We start from the raw sequence: 15,687 nt of genomic DNA, 5'->3' as shown, positions 1-15,687 counted from the left end.
AACATGACACAAAATATAGACAATTAACGAGTACGACTTTTCTTCATCAAATGAGATTAAGTGAGATTTGAATACCCTAATGTAGAAATAGTATGTTACAAGTATCAAAAGTAGCAGATCTACAAGCTCGAAACACATCATCATCCTGGTGACCTTATAAGATGTACCTCATAACGGTGGTTCTCAACCTGTGGGCTGGCGCCCACTGGTGGGGCCGTGAGGGTACTGCAAGTGAGCCCCCAGATAATCAAAATGTGACTGAGCAACATTCCCTTGTAGTTAAGTAATATATGACCAGGAGTATTTACTCAAGTACTGGGCTTGAGTACCTTGTAAAAAAATGCCTGAACTTAAACACGTCAAAAACAGGCAGAAACAGAAAGAGAGACAATCAGTCTTGTGATTTATAAATGCTGCTTTATTTTCATTTGCGGGAGGCGGGACATGTAGACATGCGTCTAGATGATCTCATTGGTGCATTTGCAGGAGGCGGGGCACCAGTCCTTGACGTTGGCGTTGCTGCACCCCCACTGCTGCTTCAGGTCAGGACAGTTGCTGTACTGGTCAGCATAGGGACATGGGTTGGCTGAGAGAGACAGACAGACAGACAGACAGACAGACAGACAGACAGACAGAGGCCGAGAGAAGACAGTGAAAGAGACGGAGAGAGTGAATGAGACAGAGAGTTGATGACGGTGTGTAGTGAAATATCAATATGTAATTATTTATTTCTCAACTTCTCCTGAATTATTGTTCAAACCTCTCAGTAAAACCCCTACTTAAATGTAGGGTATAAGTGATATGTTTGCTATGTATACAAGGATAGTAATCATTGCTGTAGAGTGTTTGTTCAATAACAGGGGTTCCCCTGTCTCTCCAGCTCATTAATAAATAGATTGAAAATACATTTTCAGGTGGGTTGCAAATGTTCAAACAATCAGAAGAGAGTACTCATGTATCAGTCTTTTGTCTGATAATTTCTTTGAGGCATTATTTCCAATTTCACTTGTTTATCCTGTATCCGCTGTATCAGTTCTCTCTCCTGATTGGATAAAATTGGTATCCTGACCTGAAAAGTCGATATACATCGCATTGCAACTCTTATAAGTGGTTAATTCAAAGGGTATTTATGGTTGGGTCCCGGGGGGGCCCTTCATAGAAATGTAATTGGTTACTGTCCACCACTGCACAGCAAACTCCTTCACAGCACAATCCACTGTGTGGCAGAAATGTAACGGTCACTTACTGCACAGCTTGTTGTCACAGGCGTTGGGACAGTCACCACAAGACCGTCCAGACTTGTAGGGGTGGGTGTACTGGTAGTTACCACTGCAATGTGTGACAGAACATCAAATATTAAACACTATATATGGTCTGAGAGTGTCTGAGACATTCTTTCTCATTCCACCTACAGTACAAACATTAATGAATAATACATTTTTCAGCAACCCTAGGTACTGTAGACGTTTCCACATGGATCTACAGTACCGTTGGCCTACAGCATACATTGCAATGCAGTGAATTTCAAGGACCCCCATAACTCTGAGAGTGTACAAAAGGAACCATTCCATTTGTACACTCTCATTTGCACAAGGTCCATTTTGGAACCCGCTCGGCTCAAGCCCCTGGAACCCAATTTGAGGACCCTTGCTCAAATGCATTTCAAAGTGATGAGTGACTTGATATGACGTTTCTCAACGTCATATCAGGTCACTCATATGGAATGCTCCTCTACCATTACTGTTGTCAGTTATAAAACACATAAAATAAGTCTTTAGTTGTGTTGTGATGCTATAGTGACTCTCAAACATCTTAACTTGTGTGACATCATGCATCAGGCCACAGACATCCATTTGATTCCATTTTTATCTCTGTGACCTTAATCTACACTGTGGAACTTTGCGCCATGGCACATGATCTTAACTTGCGCCATGGCACATGATCTTAACTTGCACCATGGCACATGATCTTAACTTGCGCCATGGGGGTGTGTCCAGCACAATGCTGCAGAGCAGTGGTTCCCAAACGTTTTAGCTCAAGACCCAAAAGAGAAATGAGACGAAATTAGTAAAACTAATGAAAATAGCAGATCTACAAGCTCACAGCGCGTCGCTTTATGCCGTGTTGTGAGCTTGTAGATCTGCTATTTTCATAAATTTATTTATTTATTTTCATTTATAGAAATTATTGGATTTTTAGATTGTATCTATGAAATACTTTTGGAGAATGTTGGAATAGTTTTTGATTGATGAAAAGTTGTCTCTTTTTTTTACTTTATTCTTTGAAATAATACATATGATGTATAAAGGGGTATATTTCCTCGCGACCCATAGAAATTGTAGACATGTAGACGTATTTGTACTTACGGTGGGCAATACTGACACACATAGAAGTATTTGTAGGCGGCGTTGGGGCAGTAGGCCATAGCACATCCGATCTGGTTGGAGCGGTACCACACCAACTGTGTACACGCAACACACACACCACAACGTCAACTCAGTGTTTAGGTACCCTCACAAAAACATGCAGTAATCCGCAAGTAAGTCTCTATACTGTCTCCCCCTGGTCAGCCGGGGCGCCTGATGGAGGGGAAAGGAACTGGTTGGAATAACGTGTTCCTTCCACGCACTACGTCCTACCGGGGAAACTCCCCCCTGTCAGGTGATAAGAAGCGGCCTGCTCACTCCTCATGCATTGAAGGAGGCATGAGCTCAGTTCTGGGCTCTCCCCAGGCTGGCAGAGGGAGAGTAGATTACATAGGCAATTGGCATTGGGTGAAAAAATGGGTTAGAAAATCGTGGGATAAAAAAAAAAATCAGTGCTTTAACATTTTTACACATTTTCACATATTTGCCCAAAATAGAGGCGCCATGCAGGGTTAAAGGCACGGTGAGCTCTTTAGTAATTAGAAATACATTATCAGGACTCGGGACACTAGTTTTATCCAATCAGGAGAGAGAACTCACACAGGATCAATTGGAAAGTATAGATGTGATCACACAAAGAAACGAGCAGACAAAACTGGAACAATATAACATTTAAGCTGATAAATGGGTACTCTCTCCTGATTGGCTGAAATTGACCTGAAAATAAAGAGAGAGATGGGGAGAACCCTTTATATCAAAAGCAGAGGCATGGATTTACCAACATGTGCAAAAGTGCAAATACACTGTGTGTACCTGTGTGTGGTGTCACTGTGTGTACCTGTGTGTAGTGTCACTGTGTGTACCTGTGTGTAGTGTCACTGTGTGTACCTGTGTGTAGTGTCCGATCATTGCTCCGTTGACAGCTCCCACGCCGTAGCGGTAGTCATTCACCTCATCGTACCAGGACTGGATGGCACCGTCCCATGTGTTCTTATAACTGGCCATGTACAGGTTCTCACCACATCCACTGGCTAGACAGAGAGAGAGAGAGAGAGAGAGAGAGAGAGAGAGAGAGAGAGAGAGACTTCATGTGACCAGCCGCTCAGTGAATATTTCAAAAATGTATAAAGCATAGGTGTAAAATATAGTGGAGGGACTACGTTATTCTACTGGCAGTGTGCAGAGGATATCTGCCACTAATTTGTCCATCGGTTTGCGATATTAGACACATAACAGACTTAAAGGGATAGTTCACCCAAGAAAATTACGCGCGCAACAAATGGGTGGGCCCAGGCCTACCTATATGCCCACCCGTGGCTACGCCCCTGCGCCCATCACATTTTCCAGCACGGAAGAAGGGGTGATTTCGGCCCATGTGCTGTGTGAGCAACTCAATGCAAGTGGATGGGAGGGGATATCCGGTGCCCTCTCTATTATTTTTTAACTCTATGACTAGTAGTTAGTTAAAAGGAGGGCATGTTCAATGCTCTCCTATCACAAGTTAAACTGAGGTTGATAGACTGTGTGTACAATATGATCTGTGATGCCAATACCTCCCACTCAAGACGTTTATTAATGTAACGGAAGCCACGTACAGGCCAGCTTATCTGAGAGCACTGACGTAGTGGCAGTGTGTCCCACTAGAGACTTCATCCTCCGTAGTACAACAGTGTTGCATGCCAAAAACAACAGACCTACATGCTTATCAACTGGTTTGTCAAAAGGAGGGGGTTTTCTGGCCTCATATCACAAATTGAATAGCGTTTGATAAATCTGTGATGCCAATATTTGCTCTCCCACTCGAGAACTTGTTTATCAAACGGAAGGCAGCTTATCTGATGTAGTGGCAGTGTGTCTGACTTGTGCATTTATATAGTTCATAGAATGACCAAAAATAACAGATCTACAAGCTTATCAACGCGCCGTTGTTAAGCTTGCAGGTCTGTCCTTGCAGGTCTTTCAAACACGTTTGGGGTCATTTTAAAGCCTACTCATGCAGGCTTTTGTGTTTCACCCCAAACAGGTTTTTAGTTGCTTGATTCAGTATTTAGATATTCGACCTTTTTTTTTCAGACACGCCCTTTCCTACACATAAGCTATACATAAACCCTTAACTTCAAACTCCATTTTAGTTCGATTCATTAGATTCCTTGTTTCTGGGGACTAATATTGTCCTTCTAATGTGTGAGGGGGCCGTGTTTTTTTCAATTGCTTTTTTCACTTTCTCTCTCTCTCTCTCTCTCTCTCTCTCTCTCTCTAAATTATACTTTTTTTTGTTGACTTGGTCTGCTCTTTTTTCCCTCTACACCTATACCTCTTTGCCAAAAATAGCCTCTTTGCCAAAAGATCTACAAGGCTTGTAGATCTGCTATTTTTGGCTAAAGTTCTCCTCAGAAAAGGGATGCTAGGTTTCGAGTGGTTATGCTAAAAAGAAAAATCATATCACATAAAGATTTGGCGGACCCCCTGTAGTAACTCTGAGGACCCCCTAGGGGTCCCGGACCCCCTATTGAAGACCCCTGCTGTAAACTGGAAAAAAAAGGGCACTTCTGGTCAAGAGGGCAAAGGGCAGGTGCTCTAGCACCACCAGGTCCTCACTATCAGGGACGTGCATAGACTCTAGGTCCGACCTAGAGTCTATCTGTGCACGTCCCTGATAGTGAGGACCGATTATATGAAGATACGTTTGAACGTTTGACGTTTGTGCTCCTCCTTTCGCATAAGCGTGTTTCTTTCCAAAAAAGGACAGACGTGATAGTGCTCATTATAAAGGGGGTCTTACTGCTGATGGTCCTCTGGCTGGGGGGGCTGTGGTTCATGGAGCAGCCGTTGGCCCATTTCTGAGCGTTAGCAGCGGCTTCCTTGTTCCAACTCTGTGAGAATGAGAGGACACAGGATATTACATCTGTATGAGAACCACTGATATATAATGGACATTGTTCCAACTCTGTGAGAATGAGAGGACACAGCAGGGACGTCACAGGCTCTCAGAAGGTGGGGGGGATGGACTTTCGGTGGATACTCCTTACACTTTAGCTATTCAAAAACAGCAGATATACAAGCTCATAGCACGGCACCGAGTGCCGCGCTATGAGCTTGTAGATCTGCTATTTTTGAAAAAGCGTGAAAAACATTTGTAACTGTCAAATGTAAACAAATTCTGTATTTTTTTTTAAATGAGTTTTTTTGGCGGATTTTGTTACTTTTTTTTTTTTTAGTTTTGGTTACTTTATTTCGGTTTTAGGGTTAGGGTTAGGTTATTTAATTCTTATTTGTGCCTGATTTTACCGATTTATTATCAAAACATTTTTTTTTTTTTCAAAAAGTGGGGCGTATGAAATCACACATCTGTGAGAGTGAGGGTGTCGCGTCGTACGCACAGTGAATGGCCGTGACACCCCTGGGACACATATTAGATCTGTACATTGTTTATGACCGTAATGTATCAGTGGTTCTCAAACTTGTTCACGTCAAGGCCGCAGGCCCCCATCTGAAAATATGTTGTGCCCCCATCATTTTTTTTAAATATTCAATTCACAGCACTTGTGAGCTTATATGGATCTGCTGGTACGAGACACTGAATTGTATATATATTTTTTAATATTGTGTCTTGTACTGTATGTACTTTGTACTCTATGGACCTTCTGGAGAGTCTGAAATAACGATTGAATTGAATGAAATACATTACTGTATATGGAGTGTCTTACCATCTTCAGCATGTTACTGGCGGTAGGCTGCACACCTCTCCTCAGAGTGTTGTGTTTGTTCACAATGTCATTCTGGTCTGACATGGAGGTCAGCATAAGACCTGGACACAAATAGACCAAAAAGACAGAAAAGATTGAGTGAAATTCTGATAAACTACTTTTACTATTGCAATGACTTTTAAATAATGGGACACACTCACCCTCCTGCAGGTGCAGCATTGAGAGATGAGATAGAGAAGAAAGGTTCATTAATAAGTGCATGAATTCAAAACATAGATTTTTGACATATGTCTGAAAGGGAAACACTCAATGTTAATTAGAAATGCTAGCATCATCACGTGGAAACATAAAATATACCATGTCATGGATAAGTAAGTCTCTTTGTTATAGTATATATACGATTTTATAAAAGTTTCTATTTGAGGACAGTTTTATTCGTAAGCAAACTAAATAACAAAAAAAAACACTTTTTGGTAGATATAAATGAACATGTCTACTTTATTCCATTTAGCCACTTAATCCCTATTCAAAAATGTAAAAAATGTAATTAAATACCCGAGCAACAAACAAGTTCTTGAGCTTGATTGTAGCTTGGCTGATTTTGAAACATTTTGGAAACTTTTGAGAACATTTGTACCAAAATGAGGCATCATTGAAGTGGTTAAATATTGGGGCACACAGCTGCATAGCAGATGCCGATTGTTGAAAAAATTGAAATAATATTATCGGCAAGAACGCTATATCGGACTCTACTTTACAGCAAACACTTTGCAGGATGCAAATAGCGATGGAGTTGTCATTAGGCATGGGACGATTTGAACGTTTCATGTCACAATTAATATGGGAAACAATAATTAAGATTAGCAATATTATCGCACTGATCAAAATATGCCTAAAATACTTTTATTAACCACTTGAACTCCAGCATCCATATTCTAGGCTATTTTTGGCTAAGCAATTTGGTTTAGAGTGAAAAAAGAGCACAGCAAATGCACTCTTTACAGGTCCGTTTTACTGATTAAAGATCTACCGGATACCGCCGGATATGCAGCTTGGCAAAAGTTAATTGATCCCAGTGTATGACGGGGAGACAATTTCACGACATTAAAATCTCTTCGATACGATTGTGAACGATTATCGTCCCATATCCCTATAGTCATCATTACTTACGTTGTCCTCTGCCACGGGGGTGGCAGGCACCCTCACGGCGAGCAGAGCCCAGGCCAACAGGAAGGTAAGCGTGTACATGGTGCTATCCAGTATACTGTGTGAGTCCTGACACCTCTTATATATATACTGTTCTGTACCCTCCTGGGCTGTGCTGTTGACTGACACGTGAACTAAGGTACAGTATGTGTCAAAGTGAAGGACACACTGTAGATAGGGCTCTGTCAACATGGCACCTGTCAAAATGTCCTTGACAAATTTTATGGAAAGGTTCTTTCACAGGCAGAGTTTAGAAACGGTTCATTTTGACGGTTCACCATAACCATTTAAACCCCACGTGTTGTTGAATGGAGTCCCTCAGAGCTCTGTGTCTCTGTGTCGGTTTCGCTTTACATTAAATATCTTAGATACAAATAGCTGGGCGACATGTCGATCTGCTATCTTCCTGCAAGATTCCCCAGAATACGGATGCTGGGGTTGAAGTGGTTAATAAATTTTTTGTTGTTGTTATATGGCAACAAAAAAAAGAAGTGGAATACTAATTTCACCCACTCTTTTACACCTGTAAATGAGTGTTGACAATAAACTTGAAGTTTAGTTGGAATGAAGAGACAAGCTCTCATTTTATATAATCTAGTTCAGATGATGAATGTTTGGACGGAAATGTCTGCAACACCAACCAGAAACGCTCGCTCCTTGGTCCGCAGGTCTCCGCCAGGCTGGGTTGCCTATATCCATCATAGCCAATTGGAATGGAATATGAAAAATGTGACTCCTGAGATAATGTGTGACGATTTGTGTGAGTTTTGGATTAAATCTGACTGTTGTAGTAACAAAAAGTGTGTTTTGAAGAAAACGCAACATGGTGGAAGATCTTGACAGGCAGAAGTGGGTGTGGCTTTTATGGGGAGTTGCGTCGTGATTCAAGGGATCCAGGGAAAAACACGTTTGTGATTGTACGACTTGCGGTTCAAGACTTTGGCCAAAACGTGAAGCACCTTCATGAGGCTGATTTGAAATATTTGGGCTGGAGCTTCTGCCTTGGCCTACTGGGAGTGTGCGTGCAAAGTTCCACACAGATCGGTCCAATAGTGCCAGATATTAGCTGTTTACAGACACACACACACACACACACGCACACGCACACGCACACACACACACACAATGTACCTGATATTCTATAGAATCAATTTAATAATATTATTCAATTGCAGATTTGGAATTCAGATTTCCAAACTTTTTGTTCAGAAATTTGTGTTTAGCAGATTATTTCTTTGTTCTCCATTGTAGCGATGCTTCTTGGCAATAACTAACAAATAAAATTACGTCAGACAAAATACAAATATTTGTATCATAATTTATAAATGTTGCTTTATTTTCTGAAAGCACAGAGGAGTGATATTTCCATTGGATATACATCATGTTTCTTGTGATGCGTCTTTGGAGTCGGCTGGTCATTCAGTGGGCGGGACGTGTGGACGGGCATTTAGACGATCTCAGTGGTGCATTTGCTGGAGGCGGGGCACTGCAGCCTGCGACCATTGGGTTGCCGCAGGGCAGGCCCACTGTTTGGTCAGGTCAGGACAGTTGATGTACAAGGTCATGATAGGGACATGGGTTGGCTGAGAAAGAGTGTGGTAAAACGTACTGCACAGCTTGTCGTCACAGGACAGTCGCCACAAGATGGTCCAGACTTGTAAGGGTTGGTGAACTGTAAGTTGCCACTGCAATGTGGGTCAAGAACAACATCAAATATTAAACATTATATATGATCAGAGAGTGTCTGAGATAGAAACACATTTTCGTTTTTTTTTATGTCCATATAGTACACACACATTAATGAATAAGTTTCACTTTTTACAGGGGCCGTTTGAGGTATGTTCAATGCTCTCCTATAACAACTAAACCTGAGGTTGATAAGCCTGTGTGTACAATGTGATCTGTGATGCCAATATTTACTCTCCCACTCGAGACATTTGTTGTATGCAACGGAAGTAAGCCAGCTTATCTGAGAGCACTGGAAGTGGTGGCAGTGGACCAAAAGTCCCCTCTCTAACGGTGCCAACTTATAAGGACCATTGTGAGGACCAGTTACATGTATATGTAGATATAATCTCTATCGGGTGGGAACCTCATATGTCCAATTAATTGATTGAATACGTTATTAACAGTTTTCAAAAAAACAGTGGTGGAAAGTAACTAAGTACATTTACTCAAGTACTGTACTTGAGTACAATTCTATGGTACTTTTACCTTACGGGAGTATTCCAATTGTCTGTACTTTTACCTCTACTCCACTACATCTCAGAGGCAAATATTGTACTTTTACTCCACTATAATTATTTAAACACTTTATGTTACTAGTTACTTCGTAGATCTAAATTATTACATTATAAAACATACATTGACAACCCTATTTTATAGGCTATTTGAAAATAGCCGATCTATAAGCTCGCGATGCGACGCGTTGTGAGCTTGTAGATCTGCTTTTTTCAAACATTTTAGTGCTTTTACTTTTAGTACTTTAAGTAGATTTTGACACCAATACTTTTGTACTTTTACTCAAGTAAATTTTGAATTCCGGACTTTTAGTTGTAACAGAGTACTTCTACATTGCAGTATTGATACTTTTACTTAAGTAAAATATTTCAGTACTTTTTCCACTTTTTTGGGCAAAAAGTACAGAAGTACAGTTATACAAAAATGCTACAAGGATAACACAAAAAGCTCTGAGGGCTTGTGTGCTGGACTCTGTATTTTATGTTCATACATTTCATTGTTGAGCCACTAGGTGGTGGGTCCGGGTACTAAAGTATAATTGGTGTCCAGCGTCAGAACAGAAACATGTATGTTGGGTAACCCTTTAGCCTCTGTCACTGTGGGCAAAATTGGGCCTAATTAAGGGGAATTAGGAACACCTGTATACCTCAGTATGCTCAGATCTCCTCAGTTTGCAAGTTGTGACTGCAGATAGCATATGTTTGACCTCCACTCTGTTTGTGATCACCATAGGGTCATTGCTTGTAAGTTTGTGGATTCCTTTCTTTGTGAAAAAATGGTTTTGTGTTGATATTTGCTAACTTAGGCTACAGTGTTGTGCTTTATTAGACTTTGTAGCTTACACCTGTTTGTTTATGGCATTAGGTGGTGTTGCATCAGCCAGCATTATGTTCATTTGGGTTGTATTGTAGCTTCTCTCCTGTTATTTGGGGTTGTGCTTAAAGTCATGTCAGGTGTGTATAATTTTGCAGCACTGCTTAATGTATATAGTGCAGTATACATGACCAATCAATGTTTATTTCTCCTTTTTTGTAGTTTTACTGTGTGTGTCCTGCTACACTGTGAGTGGAGAGGAATAAATCCATCGCTCAGCGAGAAACAGTAAAAGGACTCCCAGTTGTCTGTCTGCCTAGTTGAAAAAGGTGGAACTTTTTGACGAGGGCGGAATAGCTTGTTTCCATTGTGGTCCTTTGTAAAACTGTTACTTTTCAGGATTCAAATTCAAACAGAGCAAAATAGCAGATCAACAAGCTCAAAATGTGGCGCGAAGCGACACGTTTTGATGCTTTTGTGTGACACTGTAGTATGATCAAGTAGGGTGGAAAAAATATGGAGATAAAAGGTTTCTGCCTGACAGCAACGATTATGTTTGAAAATGAGTGAAGTGGTCCTTTAAAGGGGTCTTACTGCTGATTATATTATACAAACATTATATTGTTTTTATATTGTGTCTTGTATGTGTTTTGTACTTTCCTTTTGGGAATGATATTCATGTTTGATGTACTGTATATGTTGACCACATTAACCCTGGTGTCCAACTTTGTCAAAAGTTAACAAAGTCATCAAACTAAACTAATAAATAAATAGTGAAAATAGCACAAAACATGATGCGTGTGTGTTGTGAGTTTGTAGATCAGTCTCAAAATATACTATGTATAGTAGTGTTTATATCTGTCTGTCTCTTACATGTCATCATGATTTGTGTGCGTGGGGATCTCATTTTAACCCATTGAGGCCTGAGGTTCCGATTCTGCAAAATGTCTTCTAAATCCACCATAACCGTTTTCTGAAAAACGTATGTTTCTATATCAGTGGTTTTCAAACTTTTTCATGTCAAGGACCCCCAAGATGATATGAATTTGGCCGCGGACCCCCATCTCAAAATATTTTGTTCCAGGGACCCCAAGAAGCAAAGATTTTAGTTAATGTTTGCTTTAAAAGGATATATATATTCAAAGATTTGCACACATTTTCGAGATTTTTCAAAAATAGCAGATCTACAAGCTCGTACCGCAGCACTCGGTGCCGCGCTATGAGCTTGTATATCTGCTATTTTTGAATAGCCAAAGTGTAAATGGCCTTCCAGTTTAGTAGACCTTGTATTGTGAATCTGTACTTCCATGTACTGTTTTTCTTATATCTTACTAATTCAAGTACATCAATCAATCAGAAAGTAACACTGGATGTTCGGCAAACAACATTTTCCAGCCATGCACACAACCATAACCATGTTTATCCACGAGGGCTGGTATGCCTAGACAGATCTATTTGAGCTGTCTTTGTCATTGTTCTCTGAGCCAGAACCTGCGGCCACGGTTGATCACAAACATTGTGAGCTGGCGCGTGACACGAGTTTACATGCTCCATTAAAGGTGCACACAAAAGTAAATAGCATAGTGACTAGGAGGATTACATGTGCAGGAGGTCATTCGCATACTACACCAGATCTGGCGCGCTACGGCCTTAAACATGTGATGTTGATACAGTAGTAAATGTACACAGGAGCACCCGGATGCATGGAGACTTACTGTTAAACTGAAGGCCTTGGGTTTTAACAGTGTTTCACAGTGGGTTAGGTCATACGCGAGGGGACGAAAGCAAGTGGTGCGAGTGAATGACACCATCTCCTCTCCACATCAGCCAATTTTTTGGAATAATAATAATAATCATCACCAATCAGCCAAAATCAGCCATATTACCTGAGTAATATGTACAATGTTTTACATAGTAATATGGTATATTATTACTGTTTTGGCAGAGTAATACCTTACACTACTCATTACTGGGTAAAATAATAATATTACAGTAATATATTAAAAGTAACTCGTTACTACCCAACACTGCCTAGGACTCACCTCCTCATCCCAGCAAAAAGCACGCTTTCAGCCTGAAATGGTTCAGAGTAGATGAAAGAGTAAAACCCAAATCAAGGTGTGCATGGTACGTATATACAGTAGGATGTTGAGTAATGTAGCTCCAAAGTACGTGATGTTCACAACAACTCTAAGGGGGGGGTTCCACTGACCTGGCTCCTGTCAGATTTAACTGTTAATTGAACCACTGCCTTAAGGTATGCAGGTCACGATGTGACATGTTGTGAGACAAAAATGTTTGTATCACGTATGATGAAGTCAACAACATCTTGACTTTGTAATGGGCTTGGATGGCATATCATTGTTTGTTTCAATATACTGTAATCTCATTGAGGCCACAGTTTTAATATTTCCTGTGGGATAAACTATAACCTTGATAAGATTGATTAGAAAAACTAACACAGATAACATTTAAGCACTCGGACAAAAACAAATCTAGCATTTTTTCAGTCGACCATTTCCATTGGCCTTAAGTTAACACTTCGTGATGTGACGCGTCGTGAGCTTGCAGATTGGCTATTTTCACTATTTAAAATGTTCTTTAAATAGAATTTAAAACGTTACCGTTTTGGACATACAAGGTTTCCACCCGACAGCAACAACATTTACTGTTTGCTCGGGTATGGCATGGATCTTGTTGAAGAAATCTGAGATGTGAACATTTAAATCAACTCAAGTACACAAAAAATGATCCGGTCTCCATAAGTAAGCGGTATTTGCTGCTTGCCTTGACCAGCACAGTTGTAGCGTCTTATCTCCAACAGCTGTGGAGATAAGATTTGGAATGGTTTCTGTTTTCCCTCGAAACCTTAAAAATCATAGTACAATTAAAATGATATGGTCAAAGGGGTGGGCTTGTTACTCTCATTGTAAATTCTTGCCTGTTCTTGTTTGCTGGTTTGTTCTGTTGCATTGGGTATATAAGCTGTAACCCCATGTTGTTCTGGGAGTCAGACAGAGTGTTCCATTGCAACATGTACGTTTGGCCCCAGTATTCAAATACTGTTAAATCTCTCATACTTTAAGCGCTGAGTTGTTGTCTCAGTTTCATTTTTGTGTCCTTGTATTTTCCGAGTACCACAATACAGATTGCCTTGACAATCTACATATTGCAGCTCTAAGGCAGGTTCTGAATATTTCACGATTATATTTAAGGTGATGCAATGTGAAACGCACACAAAAAGTTTGAGGCAAAAAAAATCAGGCGGAATTTGTTCAAATCGTTTATGCAAAAAAAATGTAACATCCTTGTTCAAATGATCAATTATTTGATCGAAATTTTAAGAAACCGTAGCCCTTATACAAGGTATAATTCATTATACATAACCTTATATGACACAATTTGTGCTCAAATATCAATTGAATTAAAACACATTGTCCATGCTGACAAACACATTGCTGTACAAAATTACAGCGGTATAGTAAAATACGACAAGACTGAAAAAATCTGTTTTCATATAAAACACCCTAGAAACACTCTAAAGGAGAAAGAAAAGCTACCAAAACGGTTGACATCCATTTCTACTGTATTAACAAATACAGGGTGATTTTCAATTTTCAAGTCTTTACAACGTGAGTAGAAAAGATTACAAAAAACGGCACGTAGCACTTCAATCCAAACACATTACTCTTTCACATTAAATTAGTGTTACTTCCCAATGGGAAAGTAATGTCGGTATAGGCACAAGAATCCAAATCAAGAGCAATTCTCACAGCCATTAGTCAGTGGTCGACAGCATTCATCTATGCCAGTTGTTCTCAACCTTTTGAGGTCGCGACCCCCCAAAATAATCATATTTGAACTGGGGACCCCCCACCCTGACAAGCACTTGGAAAAGCACTTGGAAGGAAATTGGGCCTCTTCTTACTTCCTTCACAGGTCTTACCAATGATACTAATGAAGGCTCTGTTCCATTCTGGTCAGGGTGCTGATATCATGCATGTTGGCTCACTAGAAACACTCCATTTTGGTTCCATTTGTACGCTCTCAGAGTTATCGGGGTCCTTCAAAATAAGACAACCACTATGCCACACTAAATGGAACAAAGCTGCTGTGCATAGAGCCTATTGTAGGAGTTGAGGCATAACACTTAGTTTGCCTCGGTTCCACAGAGTAATATTGTGAACATAGCCAATCTACAAGCTCACAACAACGCCTCCCAATGCAAGGCATTGTGAGCTTGTAGATTCGCTATTATTTGACAATTTGGCCAGTTTTTATAGTATATTTTGTTAATTACTTTTGATAGTACTTCACGGTCATCTGGGGACCCCCCCAAAAAGATCATGTGGGGACCACCCTGGGGGTCCCGACCCACAGGTTGAGGACAACTGATCTATGTTATTCACAACTCAGCCTCAAGCACATGAACCCCAGCGTCCCTATCCAGTGAAAATAGCAGATCTACAAGCTCACAATGCCAGATAGCAGTGGTGGAAGAAGTACTCAAATGTTTTACTTAAGTAACAATTAAGTATCAATACCCTAATATAGAAATACTCTGTTACAAGTAAAAGTATTGTATTCAAAATTGACTTGAGTAAAAGAACCCCAGTAAAGTATATATGGTTGTGTATATATATATTTTATAAAAACAAAAAGTCCATTGTTAAAAAATTAAAGCTCTATATTCTATAGTCGAAATCATTGCTATAGACATATACAGTATAGAGTGTTTGTTCAGTAACAGTGTTTTCCCCGTCTCTCCAGCTCCTTGGTAACAGACATTTTCAGGTCAGGATGCCAATTTGATCCAATCACAAGAGAGAACCCCACAAATATCATTTATACAGCTATAATTTAATAGTGTTCCAGTTCCAATTGTTCTTCCCACTTTTCCAGTTACATCAATTTGATTTCTTTATCCTGTATCCTGCATGAGGTCTCTCTCTATCAAATTGGCATCTGGCAATTGGCAAAAAGAATGTGTTTACTAAAGAGCTGGAGAGATGGGGAGACCCCTATTACTGAACAAACACTCTATCGTAACTATTACTGAACAAACACTCTATCGTAACAATTACTATCAGAATATAGAGCTATTTAACACTTATTTTTTTTTAAGTAAAAGGAATACACTTACTTGAACCATTTAAGCTCTAATACACACTTAATTGTACTATGATGTCACATGGTGAGCTTGTAGATCAGCTATTTTTGAAAAAGTTTGAAATTTAAAAAGAAAATACTGACATTTCTTGAGAAATTGTGCCCATAATGACACGCCCAAAACAGGGACGCCAGGGTTAAATTGGTTAGGTTATAGACACATTCAAGATGAATCTTTACTAATC

The 15,687-nt window shown here is 40.0% G+C and overlaps 1 protein-coding gene across 1 annotated transcript; it reads right to left on the bottom strand.

The window, feature by feature from the left end:
- Positions 1-458: 458 nt before the first annotated feature.
- Positions 459-7,321, bottom strand: LOC311063003 (cysteine-rich venom protein-like; the record flags this gene model as incomplete). The annotated part of the gene is made up of 8 exons (XM_084082220.1): positions 459-586; positions 1,247-1,329; positions 2,367-2,461; positions 3,255-3,397; positions 5,149-5,239; positions 6,074-6,174; positions 6,274-6,277; positions 7,244-7,321. 8 exons carry the CDS (start codon positions 7,319-7,321, stop codon positions 459-461), a joined length of 723 nt encoding a protein of 240 aa, XP_083938346.1.
- Between the last annotated feature and the right edge of the window lie 8,366 nt (positions 7,322-15,687).

The sequence above is a fragment of the Gymnoscopelus microlampas genome (genome assembly GCF_963454915.1).
Source record: "Gymnoscopelus microlampas genome assembly, chromosome: 16".
Classification (NCBI taxonomy): domain Eukaryota; kingdom Metazoa; phylum Chordata; class Actinopteri; order Myctophiformes; family Myctophidae; genus Gymnoscopelus; species Gymnoscopelus microlampas.
The sequence above is the reverse complement of the archived record's forward strand: the minus strand, read 5'-3'. Positions and strand labels throughout refer to the sequence as shown.